This window comes from Barbus barbus (assembly GCF_936440315.1).
Source record: "Barbus barbus genome assembly, chromosome: 15".
In the NCBI taxonomy this organism is placed as follows: Eukaryota; Metazoa; Chordata; class Actinopteri; order Cypriniformes; family Cyprinidae; genus Barbus; species Barbus barbus.
This window is the reverse complement of record NC_136743.1, coordinates 169,762-185,219: the sequence shown is the minus strand read 5'-3', so window position 1 is coordinate 185,219 and position 15,458 is coordinate 169,762. Positions and strand designations below refer to the sequence as shown.

The 15,458-nt window shown below is 41.4% G+C and overlaps 1 protein-coding gene across 2 annotated transcripts; it reads left to right on the top strand.

Moving 5' to 3' along the window:
- Positions 1-7,335: 7,335 nt before the first annotated feature.
- LOC306880736 (uncharacterized protein) lies at positions 7,336-13,869 on the top strand. 2 transcript variants are annotated; one of them, XM_079434472.1, is made up of 3 exons: positions 7,336-7,689; positions 8,344-9,516; positions 13,735-13,869. In XM_079434472.1, the coding sequence occupies exons 1-2, from the start codon at positions 7,525-7,527 to the stop codon at positions 9,490-9,492; spliced, it is 1,314 nt and encodes a 437-aa protein (XP_079290598.1). In that variant the 5' UTR covers positions 7,336-7,524; the 3' UTR covers positions 9,493-9,516; positions 13,735-13,869. The 2 variants fall into 2 exon arrangements, with proteins under 2 accessions (XP_079290598.1, XP_079290599.1); XM_079434473.1 differs by lacking the exon at positions 13,735-13,869 and adding an exon at positions 10,442-10,667.
- Positions 13,870-15,458: the final 1,589 nt, after the last annotated feature.

Genomic DNA, 15,458 nt, shown 5'->3' with positions numbered 1-15,458 from the left:
ACCTTTGGATCACGAGTCCGACTCTCTAACCATTAGGCCACGACTTCCCCACAAATCAAAAACATAGACAACCAAACAATGCAGATTTACGCCATCAATATTGTGAAGAACTTAAACAGTATAAAAGTACACTCAGAAAAAAGAGAGAACAGTACATCAAAAATCTGCTAAAAACTATTGAGGAATCCATAAATTCAAACAATTTCTGGGATAACTGGAATTACCTGCATAAAAAACATCCTGAACAAGCAGCCATACAAAACGGAGACACCTGGAAAAATCACTTTAAACAACTTTATAGTGAAATTATAATGACCCCAGAACAAACCCAAAAATATGAAAAACTAATTCATATGGAACATACAATTGGTAAATATCAAAACCCATTAGACTACCCCATTACAGAAAATGAACTGATTGATCAAATCCAGGCCCTAAAAAACAAAAAAGCAAGTGGTCCAGATGGCATCCTCAACGAAATGCTCAAGAACACAGAGCACAAATTAAGATCGGCTCTACTAAAACTGTTCAGCTTGGTTCTGAGTGTTGGTCATTTCCCTGAAAGCTGGAACCGAGGACTCATAACGCCCATATTCAAGAGTGGAGACAAATCAGACCCAAACAATTACAGAGGCATCTGTGTGAGCAGTAATCTGGGGAAGCTGTTCTGCAAGATCATCAACACAAGACTTGTACACTTCCTTACAGAGCACAATGTCCTCAGCAAAAGCCAGATTATAGAACAACAGACCACATCTTCACCCTACACACCCTGATCCACAAATACATTAACCAAAACAAAACCAACATATTTGCTTGCTTTGTAGATTTCCAAAAGGCCTTTGATTCAATTTGGCATGAAGGTCTGCTGTCAAAACTTCTAGAATCAGGTATTGGGGGTAAAACATACAATATTATAAAAACAATGTACTCAAACAATCAATGCGCAATTAAAACTGGAAATAAACGAACAGAGTTCTTCACTCAAGGGCAGGGCTGTCCACTATCACCGACCCTCTTCAATATCTACATTAATGAACTGGCAAAACTCCTGGAACAATCAGCAGCACCTGGCCTCACACTACATGACTCCAACATTAAGTTCTTGCTGTTTGCAGATGATCTGGTTCTGCTGTCTCCAACAGAAGAGGGTCTACAGCAGAACCTGGACATCCTGCACAAGTTCTGTCAGACCTGGGCCCTGACTATTAATCCTAACAAAACCAAAGTACTAACATTTCAGAAAAGACCCAGGCTTCAGGGAAAGAGACACAATTTCAGCCTTGGTAAATACTTAATATAAATATAATAAATAAATACTTAAATAATAAATACTTATTTGACACAGTAATTCACAAATAAATTGTTAAAAAATCATACAATGTGATTTCCGGATTTTTATTTTTAGATTCTGTCTCTCACAGTGGAAATGCACCTATGCTGAAAATTGTGGACCCCTCCATGATTTCTAAGTGAGAAAACTTGCAAAATCACAGGGTGATCAAATACTTATTGACCTCATTGTAACGAGAACACTATTGTAAAACAAATGTTGTGAATTCTTAGGGTTTCGCTGACGTTTAATGTTAACGATCTTTTAATAAAAACATTATTTAGCCCGTGTGTGTGTGTGTGTGTGTGTGTGTGTGTGTGTGTGTGTGTGTGTGTGTGTGTGTGTGTGTGTCTGTGAGAGTGAGAGAACATCTGTAAGTATGACTGACTTGACTCTTGGTCATGTGTTTTGACCTCGACACCTCTAGCATGATTAGTAGCAGCACACGGATTCACAAACGAAACCTGAACACTTGCTGATAGCGCTTAGCATTAGTGATGCCCGAGTACTAATACAGCGATTATATTAATCCCTGCCATGATCAAGAACACTCGACACCTGTTGCACGGAGCAGGAACACAGAAGCGAACAGATTCATGCAAGAAACCATTTAAACCGAGAATGACGCTCACAAACGCCTCGACCGAGCAATACAACGCGATTGACCGAAGAACGTCGTTTTCCCGGCTGTTATGATGATGATGATGATGATCTGACTCACCTTCATCTTCGGATCAACAGGTGATGCTGGCGGCTGGAGTCGTGCACGAGCATCAGCACCGGAGCTCGTGAGTGTTTATAAGAGAGAGAACGAGCAACACCGTGACGAAGCACAGCAGCCAATGAAAACCGTGCATCTTTCACCAGGACCCCCCAAACCAGCTCTTCATCTTCATCATCATCTTCACTAGGAATTAGCCGACAAATATAGCATCATACACGATATTATTGATCAATGACACCTACAGACGTTTTATTTATAACAGCTTATTTCAGTTTTGCCTGTTTGATAGAAGAAAAAAATGCTCTTTTGCCACAAAATAGTAAATTCCTCTTTTGACCAATTCAATTTTAATTCAAAAATACAGAAACAAAAAATTTTAAAATGCAAAATTTAATTATGTTTTGAAACATACATTTCATAAGCAGTTTTAAATCTATATTTGTAAGTGATTTATTGTTTTATTATTTTAACTTCACATGAATTTATCAATTTAAACATTTGTTTATTTCTATTTTTATAATTATAAGCAACAACTGTATATTGAGAACGTCTTATGAGATATATTATATGACAAGCATTGATGATCAATAGACACTTATTCATTCACTGACAGTAATTGATCATTCATGGGTAATAATTTGACTGAATGGGCAGCAGTGAAATATGAATATAACTGTGTCAGAAGAACAACTTGAACCTGAAGAGCTTTATTAGCATGAATCACTGTATTATATTCTCCAGGCCTGTATTGCTGAAGATGTTTGAGGAGACTCAAGGTGATGTTGTCCATCATGAGGTCTGCTGGAAGCTCTGATGATCCGTCAGGAACCTGAGCAGGGGTTTTTACAGCTTGATCTCTGAGACACACAGGATTGCTCTCTATAGTGCACCAGTTTCACCTGCTGCTGGACCAGAAGAAATCAGACACTCAGAGAAAAACACAGAGACATCAGAACATTCAGCACACTAACCTGCAAAAACTGCTTAGCGGTCACATAGCAACACCCTGGCAACGGACCACAACACCTTAGCAACACAGAAACACTGCTTTCATGCCGGATCTGGTTTAATGTGGGATCTGTTCTCATCAGGAGAGAGTTCACCCATATGCTGCGTTCACGGCCACATGTGGAGCAGTAATTCTTCAGTCTGAGACACTAAACCATTTCCCTCCATCTCTGAACCAGAGTTCACATCCCACCGGAGAGAAAACAGGTTCACTTCAGGAATATTACACTCGTTCTTCACCTCTGCAGAGCTGTTTCTGTCATCTTATGGAGCTTGATGCTCCTGCTTTCACTGGATGGATGAGAGCAGCTTTACATTCATGCATCTGCTGCCGCTTTTATTCAAAGTGAATTACATTGCATTCAAAGTGCACTTTTTCAAGTTCATGCATTCACACTGCAAAAATAGATTTTCTTAGTATTTTAGTCTTGTTTTCTAGTATAAATATCTAAACATTTTTGAATCAAGATGCATTTACTTGACAGGTAAAATGACTTAATATATTAAGTCTTGTTTTCTAAAAAAAAAAAAAAAGGATCAAAATTGAGTGAGTTTTTGCTTAGAACAAGCTAAATAATCTGCCAATGGTGTAAGCAAAACAGAAAACAAGAATATTTAGCTTACACCACTGGCAGATTATTTAGCTTGTTCTAAGCAAAAACTCACTTAATTTTGACTTGATTTATTTCTGAAAACAAGACAATAATTTTAACTTTTCTAGAAAACCCTTCTTGATTTAAGAATTTTTAGATATCTGGGCTGGAAACAAGACAGAAAAACCCAAGTAAGTATTTTTGCAGTGTACCCCATTGGCAGATATGTTTCACTTGTTTTAAGGAAAAACTAACAAAATCTTGATCTTTTTTTTTTTTTTAAAGAAAAGACCTAAAATCTAAAGTCATTAGAATACAAGACAAAAATACTAAGTAAGAAAATGATATTTTGCAGAGGGATGGCACCCATGAGCTTGTGTTTGAGCGAGAGAAGCGCTCTGAGGAGCACCCGGGGTCATGCTCAGAGGAGCTGTAGCCGTTCTTCACCTGAACACAAGCGCAGATGAAGGGGATCCGCAGGAGCCGGAGCCGCACAATGAGCCTCAGTCTCAGCTTTAGGCCTGGATTATGACTCTGTGTGTCGCAGCGGGAGAAGAGCAGGATTACGCCGGTGTGATCAGACAGAGTCTCATTACCAAACACCTGCTGCCTGCAGAGACTCATCTCACATCACGCCGGAGCTCAATGATCTGCTCAGACCCTGCTATTGTTTGCTGTAATCCTCAGTCATTTCCTTCATCTCCATCCCGCACTCTTCCTGAGACACCGAAGGAGCCTTACAGAGGTCAGGGGTCGTGACCCCGGCTGACCACTTCAGCATAATATATGATAAATATATGAATATAATGTCACAGTAATGTTCGTAAAGCGTCCCGTCGAACTGCAGTTGTTGGTGGCAGGTTTGATGAGACCGATGCCGTTTCTGAGGGTTTGTCTCTGATCACAGACGATGCCGGACGCTCATGAGTGTTACTCGATGGAGCAGATAGGACATCTGATGCTGATTGTGAGCAATCGTTGTTCGTTATGTGACTGTGAATCATTATGGGCTGCACATAAAAGAACTGATGAAATTCAGACACATTTACTCGGCTCACTAAACCAGAACAAATCTTAGATTTCTAATCTTCTAGAATCAGAAGAGCTACACTGTATCCGGTGTCTTATTTTTTTTATAGTTGTTCATATTTTTATGTTCAAGTTTGTGGATCTTATATCTGCTTCGTCGGGGGTGTGTTTTGAAACATCATTACAGTGATTACATCAGCTGGTGAGAAGTTATAACATCAGTTTACCGAATGAATCAGGGAAGCATATAATTCTACATGCCTTTTTATCTCAGGTTATGTCAGATCTTACATAACAGCGAGCTAACGTGAAAATAGTAAAAAAAAATGAGTTAAGACACGCCGCTGTTATGTACATCTTTTGTATTTTATTGTCAGGTTTTAGTCTGTTGGTAATGTCTCTGTAACGGAGGTGTATTGGAGTCTTTTCTTGAGATTGAATCATAGAGGTGTTAATAACAGGTGAGTAAACTGCCATATATTATCAGAATTATACACTGGCTGCTGCTCAATAACCCACAGGTTGTAGAGGAACGGATTAGCCATATATAAGATGTTTGGCTAACAAATATTCTGAATGTTTATTTTATTATAACCTGTAAGTTGTGTTACTGTATGGTAGTTCTCTGACCATAAACTACAGTAACACTGACAGGATTGGCTCTGTTACAGGAGATTGCTCCGAGCACTAACAGGGATGCTGACTATGAGGGGCAGAATCATCAACTGGACAGCTGTCAGTTTTATTTAAATTAGGTAACTTAAAATACATTTGATTTTACATTATATTTACATTCCTGCATTTGCCAGATGCTTTAATCCAAAGCAACTTGTGCTGCATTATGTACACATTTTGAGTTAAGTTACCCAAACAGTATTTTTGGGTCTGAGCAGTGCCGACGCAGCAGAAGAAGAAGAAGCGCGTCAGGAGAGCCAGCGCTAATAATGATGAAATAACACATTATATTCATATATTCATCATATATTATGCTGAAGTGGATTGATGTAAGTTTAACACAGAAGGGTGAATAAAGTCATTCTGGAGGTTATTGGAAATGCAATGCTGACCCATGAACTCAGGAAGAGACTACTGCACATATAGAAAGAGGATTATTACTGATGTCGGCTGTAAATGTATTCCTGGTGGTAGTAAATGGGAGTTTTTATTAAAATATAAACTTATGGAATATTCGATAGCATATGGAGAAAATCTGAAGAGAAAGAGATGAGAGAAAGAAATGAAGTTAATACATCAGATTAATATGTGCTGTTGTAATTGAACTCTAACAGCTGAGGACGAGGAAGAACTTATTCATACACTCTTCATTGGATGAACTTTATAAGAACAAACTGGGTGAGGACGGGGAGGAAAATAAACCAACAATATTCTTGTTTCAGTTTTATTCATGTTTATATAATTGATCTTACTCCAGTGACGATTCACAGCATTTCTTTAAGAAAGTAAAATGTTATATTCCTACAGTTTTGACTTTATTTAAAGCATTTTGTGCTTCAGATTTCACATTAGCTCCTAAATCTCCTTAAATCTCCTTAAATCTCCTTAAATCTCCTGGGCCAGATGGTTCTTTTGGGAAGATTTAAATATTATTATTTGAAGCTGGGCTGTATTAGGAATAATAATCTATTATGAAGCAGGGTCTCATTATTTTGATTCCTAAACCTGGAAAAGACAAAAGGATGTTGGATAACCTCCAGCCGTCACGCTGATAAATACTGATTATAACATATTTTCTGGAGTGTTTAAGGATGAGGTTTCTTAACAACATTCGTTTGGTGCTCGACATCATAGAATATAATCACTTAACTGAATACAATGGTTTAATTTTATTTTGGGTTGTTTTGTGTGTCAGTTAAAGTGATTTGTATGGTGTGCAAAAAGAGTATTTGAAAGTTATTCAGTGTATTCCTTTACCATGAGTTAGTGTGTTAAGATCTGAACATAGCCCTAAAGTTTAGGATGTTAGATTAGAAAACTAAGTTCTGTTGACTACAAATGTACTAATAAGTTTATAAGACATTGTTATCCTGGTCCTATAAGAAGAAATTATATTTTTCAACATCAGTTAAGGAATTTAGATGCAAATATATATTATTTCCTCTTCCTCCAAAAATGTAAAGAAGTGCATTTTAAAATGATGTATTAATGATATTTATCCTGCTAAAGTATTTCTGAGATTAAGATTAATGCAGATTTGTCAATTCTGTAATAATGATGTAGAAACTGCTGAACATTTCTTTCTTCGTTGTAATTTGATTAATTCGTTTTAAATCTATTACTTGGAACATGGTGAAGTTTGTAAATGTAGACTTATTTTAAACTTCTTTATTCATGAATGTAAAGGAGCTAGCCATGTATACAGAGCTCTTAACATTGAGTAGTGAAATTATGATTCGTTCATAAGTGTGATTGTTAACCATTGTTTATAGTTTAATGTATTTTATTGGATTTCTTGTAGGCGTTTTGTTTCTCTGTTGTAGTATGATTCATATAAATATCGCAGTCTGTGGGGAGTTGTACTTATGTTAGCCTATATTTGTTAATGTTGAAATGCAAAATTAAATAAAATTAAAATTAAAAATTAAAACGTGCAACTGTGATGACGTCAGGCGGCGCTGCGGCGTGACGTCACGTCACGTGAGCAGTGCCGACGCAGCAGAAGAAGAAGAAGCGCGAGGAGCGCGTCAAGAGAGCCAGCGCTAATAATGATGAAATAACACATCGTGCGCGGAATAATCACAGAGATCGCGGCGCGTCGTGGAAGATATCGCGCTTCTGCAGCGGCGTTTGGAGCCCAGGCTGAGAACAAAGGCGGAATCATGTCTGACGACGAGACGCTGCGCTCGCTGATGTTCACGCTCAGTTACGTGCTGATGAAGCGGCGGCGTGACGTCACCAGCGCAGACGCGCAGCGCAGACGCGAGGTTCAGCGACGCGTCGCGCACAGACAGTATTTCCAGCAGAGACACAAGAGGATGATCATGGTGAGACAAACACAGAATATTAACCATGATTACAATAAAGCTGTAATATACTACATTTTTCCTTTATTTTGAATATTGATTACCATTTGTATACCCACAATTGTTTGTTATTACCATGGTTTAACTACACTAGCCATTTTTAATTTGTGTATATATATATATATATATATATATATTTTTTTTTGGTCATGCCTGCAAAAATTCCATGAACTTTTGATACTTCATCTGAGTCCCTGCAGCACAAAAGCAGTCATGAGTAGCACAGGTATATCTGTAGCAATAGACAACAATACATTGTATGGATCAAAATTATACATTTCTCTTTTATGCCAAAAATCATTAGGATATTAAGATCATGTTCCATGAAGATATTTTTTAAATATATCAAAACTTCATTTTTGATTAGTAATATGCATTGCTAAGAACTTCATTTGAACAACTTTAAAGGAGATTTTCTCAATATTTAGATTTTTTTGCTCCCTCAGATTCCAGATTTTCCAGATTCCAGATTCCATACATCAATGGAAAGATTATTTTTTTAAATGATGTATGAATTGTAATTTCATGTAACTGACCCATATGACTGGTTTTGTGGTCACATATCACGTGAATACGAGCTGTTCTCTTCACTCTTGAACTGTGTTTCTCTCTCAGATGATGATCGCTCAGTCGTCTCGTCCGATCGGAGGCCCGTCGGCGCGCCCCACGCGGGTCTGGAGCAGCATCGAGAGCACCGATTGGTGGGAGCGCGTGGTCATGAGGGAGTTCCAGCCCTCTGATTGGCTGGAGAAGTTCCGCATGACCAAAGAGACGTTCTTCCTGCTGTGTGGGAAGCTGAAGCCGCGTCTGAGCCGTCAGGACACTCGTCTGCGTCCGGCGCTGCCGCTGGAGAAGCGTGTGGCCGTGGCTCTGTGGCGGCTGGCCTCTAATGTGGAGTACCGCACCATCAGCGCTCTGTTCGGCGTGGGCCGCTCCACCGTCTGTAAGTGTGTGCGAGACGTGTGCCACGCCATCGTGCTGCTGCTGCGGCCACTGTACCTGCGCTCCCCGAGCGAGCAGGAGCTGGAGGATGCGGCTCGACTCTTCGCCTCGCGCTGGGGCTTCCCTCACTGCGTGGGAGCGGTGGCCAGCCTCCACGTGCCCATCATCGCCCCGTCCAGCAACACGCACAGCTACTGGAACAGCCGCGGCTGGCTGTCGGTGGTCACGCAGGGCGCAGTGAACGGGCTCGGGCAGTTCTGGGACGTGTGCGCCGGGTTCCCGGGCAGCACCGAGCACGCCGAGCTGCTGCAGAACTCCACGCTCTGGGCTCGAGGCTGCGAGGGGTTTCTGCTGCAGGGCGAGCCGGAGCGCCACTTCATGGGCCGGCCGCTGGGCTTCCTGATGCTGGGCGACGCCGGGTACCCGCTGAAGAGCTGGCTGCTGAAGAGCTTCCCGGAGTCCGGCGCGCTGTCGGAGGCTCAGCGAGCGTTTAACCGGCGGCTGGAGCGGGCGCGCGGCGTGGTGGACGAGGCGTTCCTGCGGCTCCGAGCGCGCTGGCAGTGTCTGCTGAAGAGGAACGACTGCCGCATGGACGTGGTGCCCACCATGATCCTGGCCTGCTGCGTGCTGCACAACGTCTGCGAGGTGCACGGGGACGAGTTCGACGAGCGCTGGGAGGAGGCGGTGCGGCACGAGGAGAGTCCGCAGCCTGCAGACGAGGTGTCGCCCGCCGCAGACGACCGCCACGGAGAGGAAGTGCGAGCGCTGTTCTGCGAGTACTTCCTGCAGCAGGAGACCCAGCAGAAGACGCTGGGATGCTGAGACCGGACCGGACTGGACCAGACGGTCAGTCGAGAGGAACCCTGCACAAAATGATCTGCTCACGTATTATTGTGTCTTGTTTTCTGGTATAAATATCTAAACATTCTTAAAACAAGATTAGGTTTGGGTTTCAAGTCCAATGTGGTTTAAAAAAACATTTAGATATCAAACATATTTATTCTGTGTCTTTTTTTGCAAAACATTTAGTAGCAGCTGAATACCGTGAACACAAATCAGCCGGCTACATAAACACTGGACTCGATTAAGAGCTGTTCGTGTGCAATAGAGCGGCACGATTCTGGATAAATTCAGACTTTCTCATGGAATTTCTGAATGGAATGATTCAGTGACTCACTCAATATTTACTTGTTTCATTACTGAATGAATCAGTGTTTTTGAATGAACAATTCAAAGACAAATACATTTTTAACAGCCCCTTTTCACCACCTATAAAAGAAATTGCACATTGATAGGTGGAATCAAAGTTTAAATTTTAAAATAAATATCCGATTCCTGACCTTAAATATCTGATTCTGGAATTGATTTTTGATTCCCAACCCTAATCAAGATGCATTTATTTGACAGGTAAAATTATGATTTTAAGTCTTGCTTTCTATATAAAAAAAAAAGGATCAAAATTTAGTTAGTTTTGGCTTAAAACGAGCTAAAATATCTGCCAATGGGGTAAGAAAAATAATCTTGTTTAGCCTCTGAATTAATATTACACTTCTTAAAACGAGCAGAAATATCTGCCAATGAGGTAAGCCAAAACTAACTAAATTTTGATCCTTTTTTTTTTTTTTGAAAACAAGACTTAAAATTTTAAGTAATTTTCCCTGTCCAGTAAATGCATCCTGATTGAAAAATCTTTAGATATTTGTACTAGAATACAAGACACATAAACTAAGTAAGAGAATCATTATTTGCAGTGAAGTTGTGTGTTTTTCAGAACTGTATCTCAGATCAGAAACAGCAGCTCATTCATTAGAGCATCACAGCGAGAGAGACGTGTGCTGATGAAGACGGTCAGTAGTGTGGGTTAGTTAGTGCAAACACACATCATCCGCTCATCAGCACAGACTCACTCAAAGAGACAGAAACCTGCAGCGCTGGGGTCCAGGAGCGGTCAGGAACCGCTGAGTTAGTTAGTGAGGTTATAGTTAGTGTGAAACTGAGCAGAATTGACTTCATCCATCAGTCAATCATTCTTCACAATGTCTTGATTCGTCGTCCTCACGTCACACGAGCAAACGATGACAGAACGATTATTTCTGGCTGAAGTATCCCTTTAACGCTGTTCATCATAACATGCCATCTGTCTCTGTGAGGCTTTAGATTCGGAATAAGCGGTGAAATCTGGCACAGGATTATACTCAGGATTATCTCCTGTTGTCTTGAAGTAATATAAGGGAAGATGGGTGTATTAGGGTCAAGGGTCGTCTGAAGACCTGTACATTAGAGCGTGTGGCAGTATAATGATGATGTGTGGTGTTGATGACCGCTGAAGCCGTCTGTGGTCCTCAGAACATGCGTCTCTCTCATTATTTGCCGGATTATCTGCGTGTCTGTAGAGACGGACATTCGTCTCGCTTCTGTTTAGAGAGAGCTCCACCGACACTAGCATGCTGCTTCCGCTCTTCATCATCAACATGTCCATCATCTTCTGGACCTTCTTGATGTCCGAGGTCTTCTTCAAAGAGGCAGAGCCGCGGCGGCCGTGTCTCCAGCGTAGAGTTCGTCAGTAGATCTCACGCAGTCCTCGTTAGTTCATAGAGCTTCTCTCATCAGACGCCCGATTTCCCTTCATTTAGAAGCTTTCTGTCCAGTTTATTCTGCAGTTTGGGAATCATGGAGTGCTTTTTTATTTACAGGTAAGAGAAAAACATGTTTCTCATGTTTCAATGCATTACAACTGTCCTTCACTTACACAATCATTACTGTATGAAGAGATTATTAATTGTTTAACTCTTTAGATTGGATATTTCTTTAAGAAATGACTTTTCCAGTAGGAAATGGTGTCTTTTTCAGTCATTTCATTTGACAAAGTTTCTGTTGAACTTGAGAAATCAGGGCCCGGGGCCCCAATGATGACAGTTCATGACTATTCAGATGAAGTCAACAAATATGGCTTCTCGATCACAGTCTTAAACGTGCTGATCGTTATGCTCAGAATGTTTGAGGGGGGTACTTAAGTATTTTCTCAAATACACAAAGCATTTTTATATGATGATGAATGGGGATATGCAAATTAATAATTGGTGAAAAATTGAATGCATTTCTTTGCATCATGCTCTTAAAATAAAGTCAAAAATGTTTGTCATGGAGACAAGGACTTGAGAGAGTTGCTGGTCACTATCTCACACACACCTGAATCTGCTCATTACACAGACTGTGCAGTGTGTCCGATCTGCTGGGGGTCCAGGAGGGGTTTGGAAGCAGTGCATTATGGGATGTGTTTGCAGAAGACTTATTAGATAAACTGTTGGATTAGTTTTGGAGATGCATATGACAGCGTTTTGGAATGCGATCAGTGGATTACAGCAGAAGAGGTTCACTCCAGCGCCGTGTGTGTTAGATTAGAAGAGTCCTGTCTGAGGCCAGCATGCTGCACCCGCTCATGTTTGTGATCGTCGTCTTCAACACCGGGATGACAATCGTGGAATGGACGTTTCTCATGCACGAGGTCATGAGGTTAAACTCGGAGGATCCAGATGAAGTTCATCCATCCGAGTAGACAGAGCGGCTCGGTAGCATGAGGAGTTTAGTCTTAGATCACGAGCACAAAGACATTAAGTGTCAAGGTAAGAGCTGCGCTTGAGGTCTCTACAGATCCATCAGTTCATTACAATAGAGTCTGTCAGTGAAGGGTTTCTGTGATCGTGTGACGCTGGTGCTGCAGGATTGAGGCGCTTCAGGTCTATTTTTGGTCGAATCGTTCCCATTATTCTCTCCTTTGCTGGATTAGGTGGGAATCTCTGGTAATCTTGGGAATGTTCTGCCCGCTGGTGATTCAGGATTTGATTAAAACAGGCTTAATCTTCTCCTCGTTCTCTGCGGCTCAATCATTCCCCCGTAATCCAGGCAGATAGTGTTTGTTATTAGAAAACTTTCAAATCTTCTTTACCTTCTGTATGTCATGCGCTGCCCTACACGTCTCGGTCTCTCATTCTGGTTTTCTGAACGGCAGATGTGTTGATCAGAGACATGGACTCTCGTCTCCTCGTCTGGCTCAGAAGAGCGGCTCTGGAGGGCCGTGGCTCCTCAGCGTTTGCTGCGGTCTCCGTTCCTGGAGTACAGGCCTCCAGCGCGTGACTCGTTCTCTGTGCTGCCGCACGTTCTGTACGTCTCTGTGGGGTTTCTGCTGGTGGTTGTGGTCACATACGTGGTCGTGGGTCACCTGATCGATGACCTGGCAGGTACCGTCCGCGGCGGCTCGTTGGTGGCGTGATGCTCTCCCGGTGTTGTGTCGTGTTTCTGCTGTAAGTCTTTTTGTTGGACGTCTGTTGCGATGCTTTGTGTCTCATTTGGGTTCAGACTCAGGTGTGTTTCTCCTTTCCGACTCTTAATCTGTGCTCAAAATAAAACATTGATTTTTTTATGCCCTGATGGAGGTCTTTCACATCACAGACGTGGTCCACATGTCTCCATTCTCTTGGTTCATCTGATGGTCTGTATGTTTTGTGTCTCTGTTTGTCCTGATCATTAAACTGTTCTTCAGGAAGATCCTCCTCTGCTTTTCCAGCATCTTCTGCACATTTGAGCTCTTGACCGTTTGATATTTGAGGTCCATTTTGTCACACAGAGGATAACCGATGGATTCAAACTCGGCTATTACAAAACCTGCAACCTTTCACTGATGCTCAATCTAACACACTGCTCTTTACACGTGTACGATCCCATCTGTGAAGTGAGAAGAAAGTGTGTTCATTATTGTTTCCTGAGTGTCTGTTGTTTTTGTGCCATTAAATGAGTAAACAGCTGCTGTATGAACACGTTTCCACACAAACTATTAATCACACACGAGCACTCATGCATTTAGTTCGATATGAACTGAAAGTGTCAACTAAAAAAAAAAGACTAATTTTGAATAACTGTGTAAATATTTAAGTAATATTCAAGTGTTTGATATTTAGCTTAAATATGAATGTATATGGGTTATAATATAAGCAGTGTGTGTTGTGGCCCATGTTTTCATGTCTGTTCTTTCACAAGAACTCAATGGTTTTCTTGGTCTCTCGTCAGACTGGGTCTTTGGCCCTAAAACCGAAGCTGGTGATGCTGAGAGCGCCGTGAAGAGGATCGGGTTGGTCTGGACGAAGTCTTCTGCCGGGATTCACCGAGCCCCATCATCTCACAGCATCCGGCCCTCATTACATCACATCTCTATGAGTCTGTGCCAGCCGTCATTACTCTGGCTTTCATGTTTGCACTCCGTCTTTAAGATGTTTTTATCAGACCGGATGCTCTTTTTGCTGCTGTAGAAAAGCAAAGTGTAGATAACAGTCATTCAGTGTGATAAGAGGGCGAGGTCATGTGATCGTTGTGATGTCATCAATGTAATTGCTCTGTGATGCCATTAAAATGAATTCTGGGATAGTTTCATTTTGGGACTGTAAAGTATGTATATATATATATATATGAATAAACAAGAAGGAATAAATAATGCAAATAAGATCTAGAATTAAAGCCTCTCCTCATGAGGAACCAACAGCTTGTTGTGTCTGATTCATCTTTATGAGTTATGGATTATTTTAAAGCCTGTCTGGGTCAATAAGGTCAGAAACATGTGAGATGTTCAGCTCTGAATCACTGCAGCCCAAAATCAGAAGAATGAAATGCATCATGCTAAACTAAAGCTGACCTAGTTTCATTATCAACTATGTTTATCATGTGCTGGTTTCATCGAGCTGCTGCTAGAACATAATTCAGAAAGGTTTATCTGTTTATTATTAAAGTCGAGTACTTTGTTTACATGTTCTCTCAGTTCACAATTAACAATAACCAGTCTGTAAGCCGTCTCAAAGCTGGATAATATGTGCAGATAAAGCCTGTGACCTTGAGCGTCTCAGCCAATCACAGCGCTGCACATCAACACCTCCATCCTTTATTCTTCATTCGCTGCTGGAGTTTCAGAGGAAAGGAACGACATGGACGTCTATGATTTCTCCGGACAGATAATGTCTGGCCTCCATCACGGCCTGTGAACTAACTCTCATCTGAAAGCTGCAGATCCACACTTTCACAAGCGTACCACACCTTTATAGTGTACTTGAGGTGCTTAGTTAAACAGAATTAAGTTTACAGGTGCTTAAAGATGTCTATAATATACTGACATGATAAAAGTGTAGCAAGTGTTTAAGCTCAGAGAAATATGTTGTGCAACTATCGAGATATATTATGACTGCTAAGAAATCCTCTGAAGCAATCTGTGCTGTGAGCAGATCACTGATCATTGGGCAACAGGGTTAGGTTATGGTTAGGTTAGGGTCAGTTGTTCTTGTATTAATGTTAACTGTAATATTTATAAGTTCAGGATAAGAGCGTGATGGCCGGCCCACATGAGCCTCCTCTGCTGCCACCTTCTGCTGAGGAGAAGATTTTCTTCAAGAATTACATCCCACCTGCTCGAGACGCCATCCATCTGCCCATTCACATCTTCTACATCATCCTGGCCTTCATCGTCATCGTGGTGACGCTCTACGCCATCATCGGCCACCTCATCAAAGACCTGATACACGGCCTGGCCGGTGAGACCACGCGGTTCCACATCAGCGATGATGACACTCCGCAAGAGTCTGCAAGTCCAACCTAGTAAAGGGATAGTTCACCCAAAAATTAAAATTCTGTCAGTAATTACTCACCCTCATGCCGTTCCTAACCTGTAAGACAATCCGTGTCCTCCGTATCACCCTATAGCGCCATTTTGGAAAGCATCACATACGTAAACAACATATGTATGTGGATCC

What these genes read in the sequence shown, in the direction of transcription:
- LOC306880736 (XM_079434472.1), top strand. Translation starts at nt 7,525, where the DNA reads ATGTCTGACGACGAGACGCTGCGCTCGCTGATGTTCACGCTCAGTTAC. An exon ending in GACACAAGAGGATGATCATG is followed by an intron (nt 7,690 to 8,343) that starts GTGAGACAAACA and finishes TTTCTCTCTCAG; the next exon opens with ATGATGATCGCTCAGTCGTC.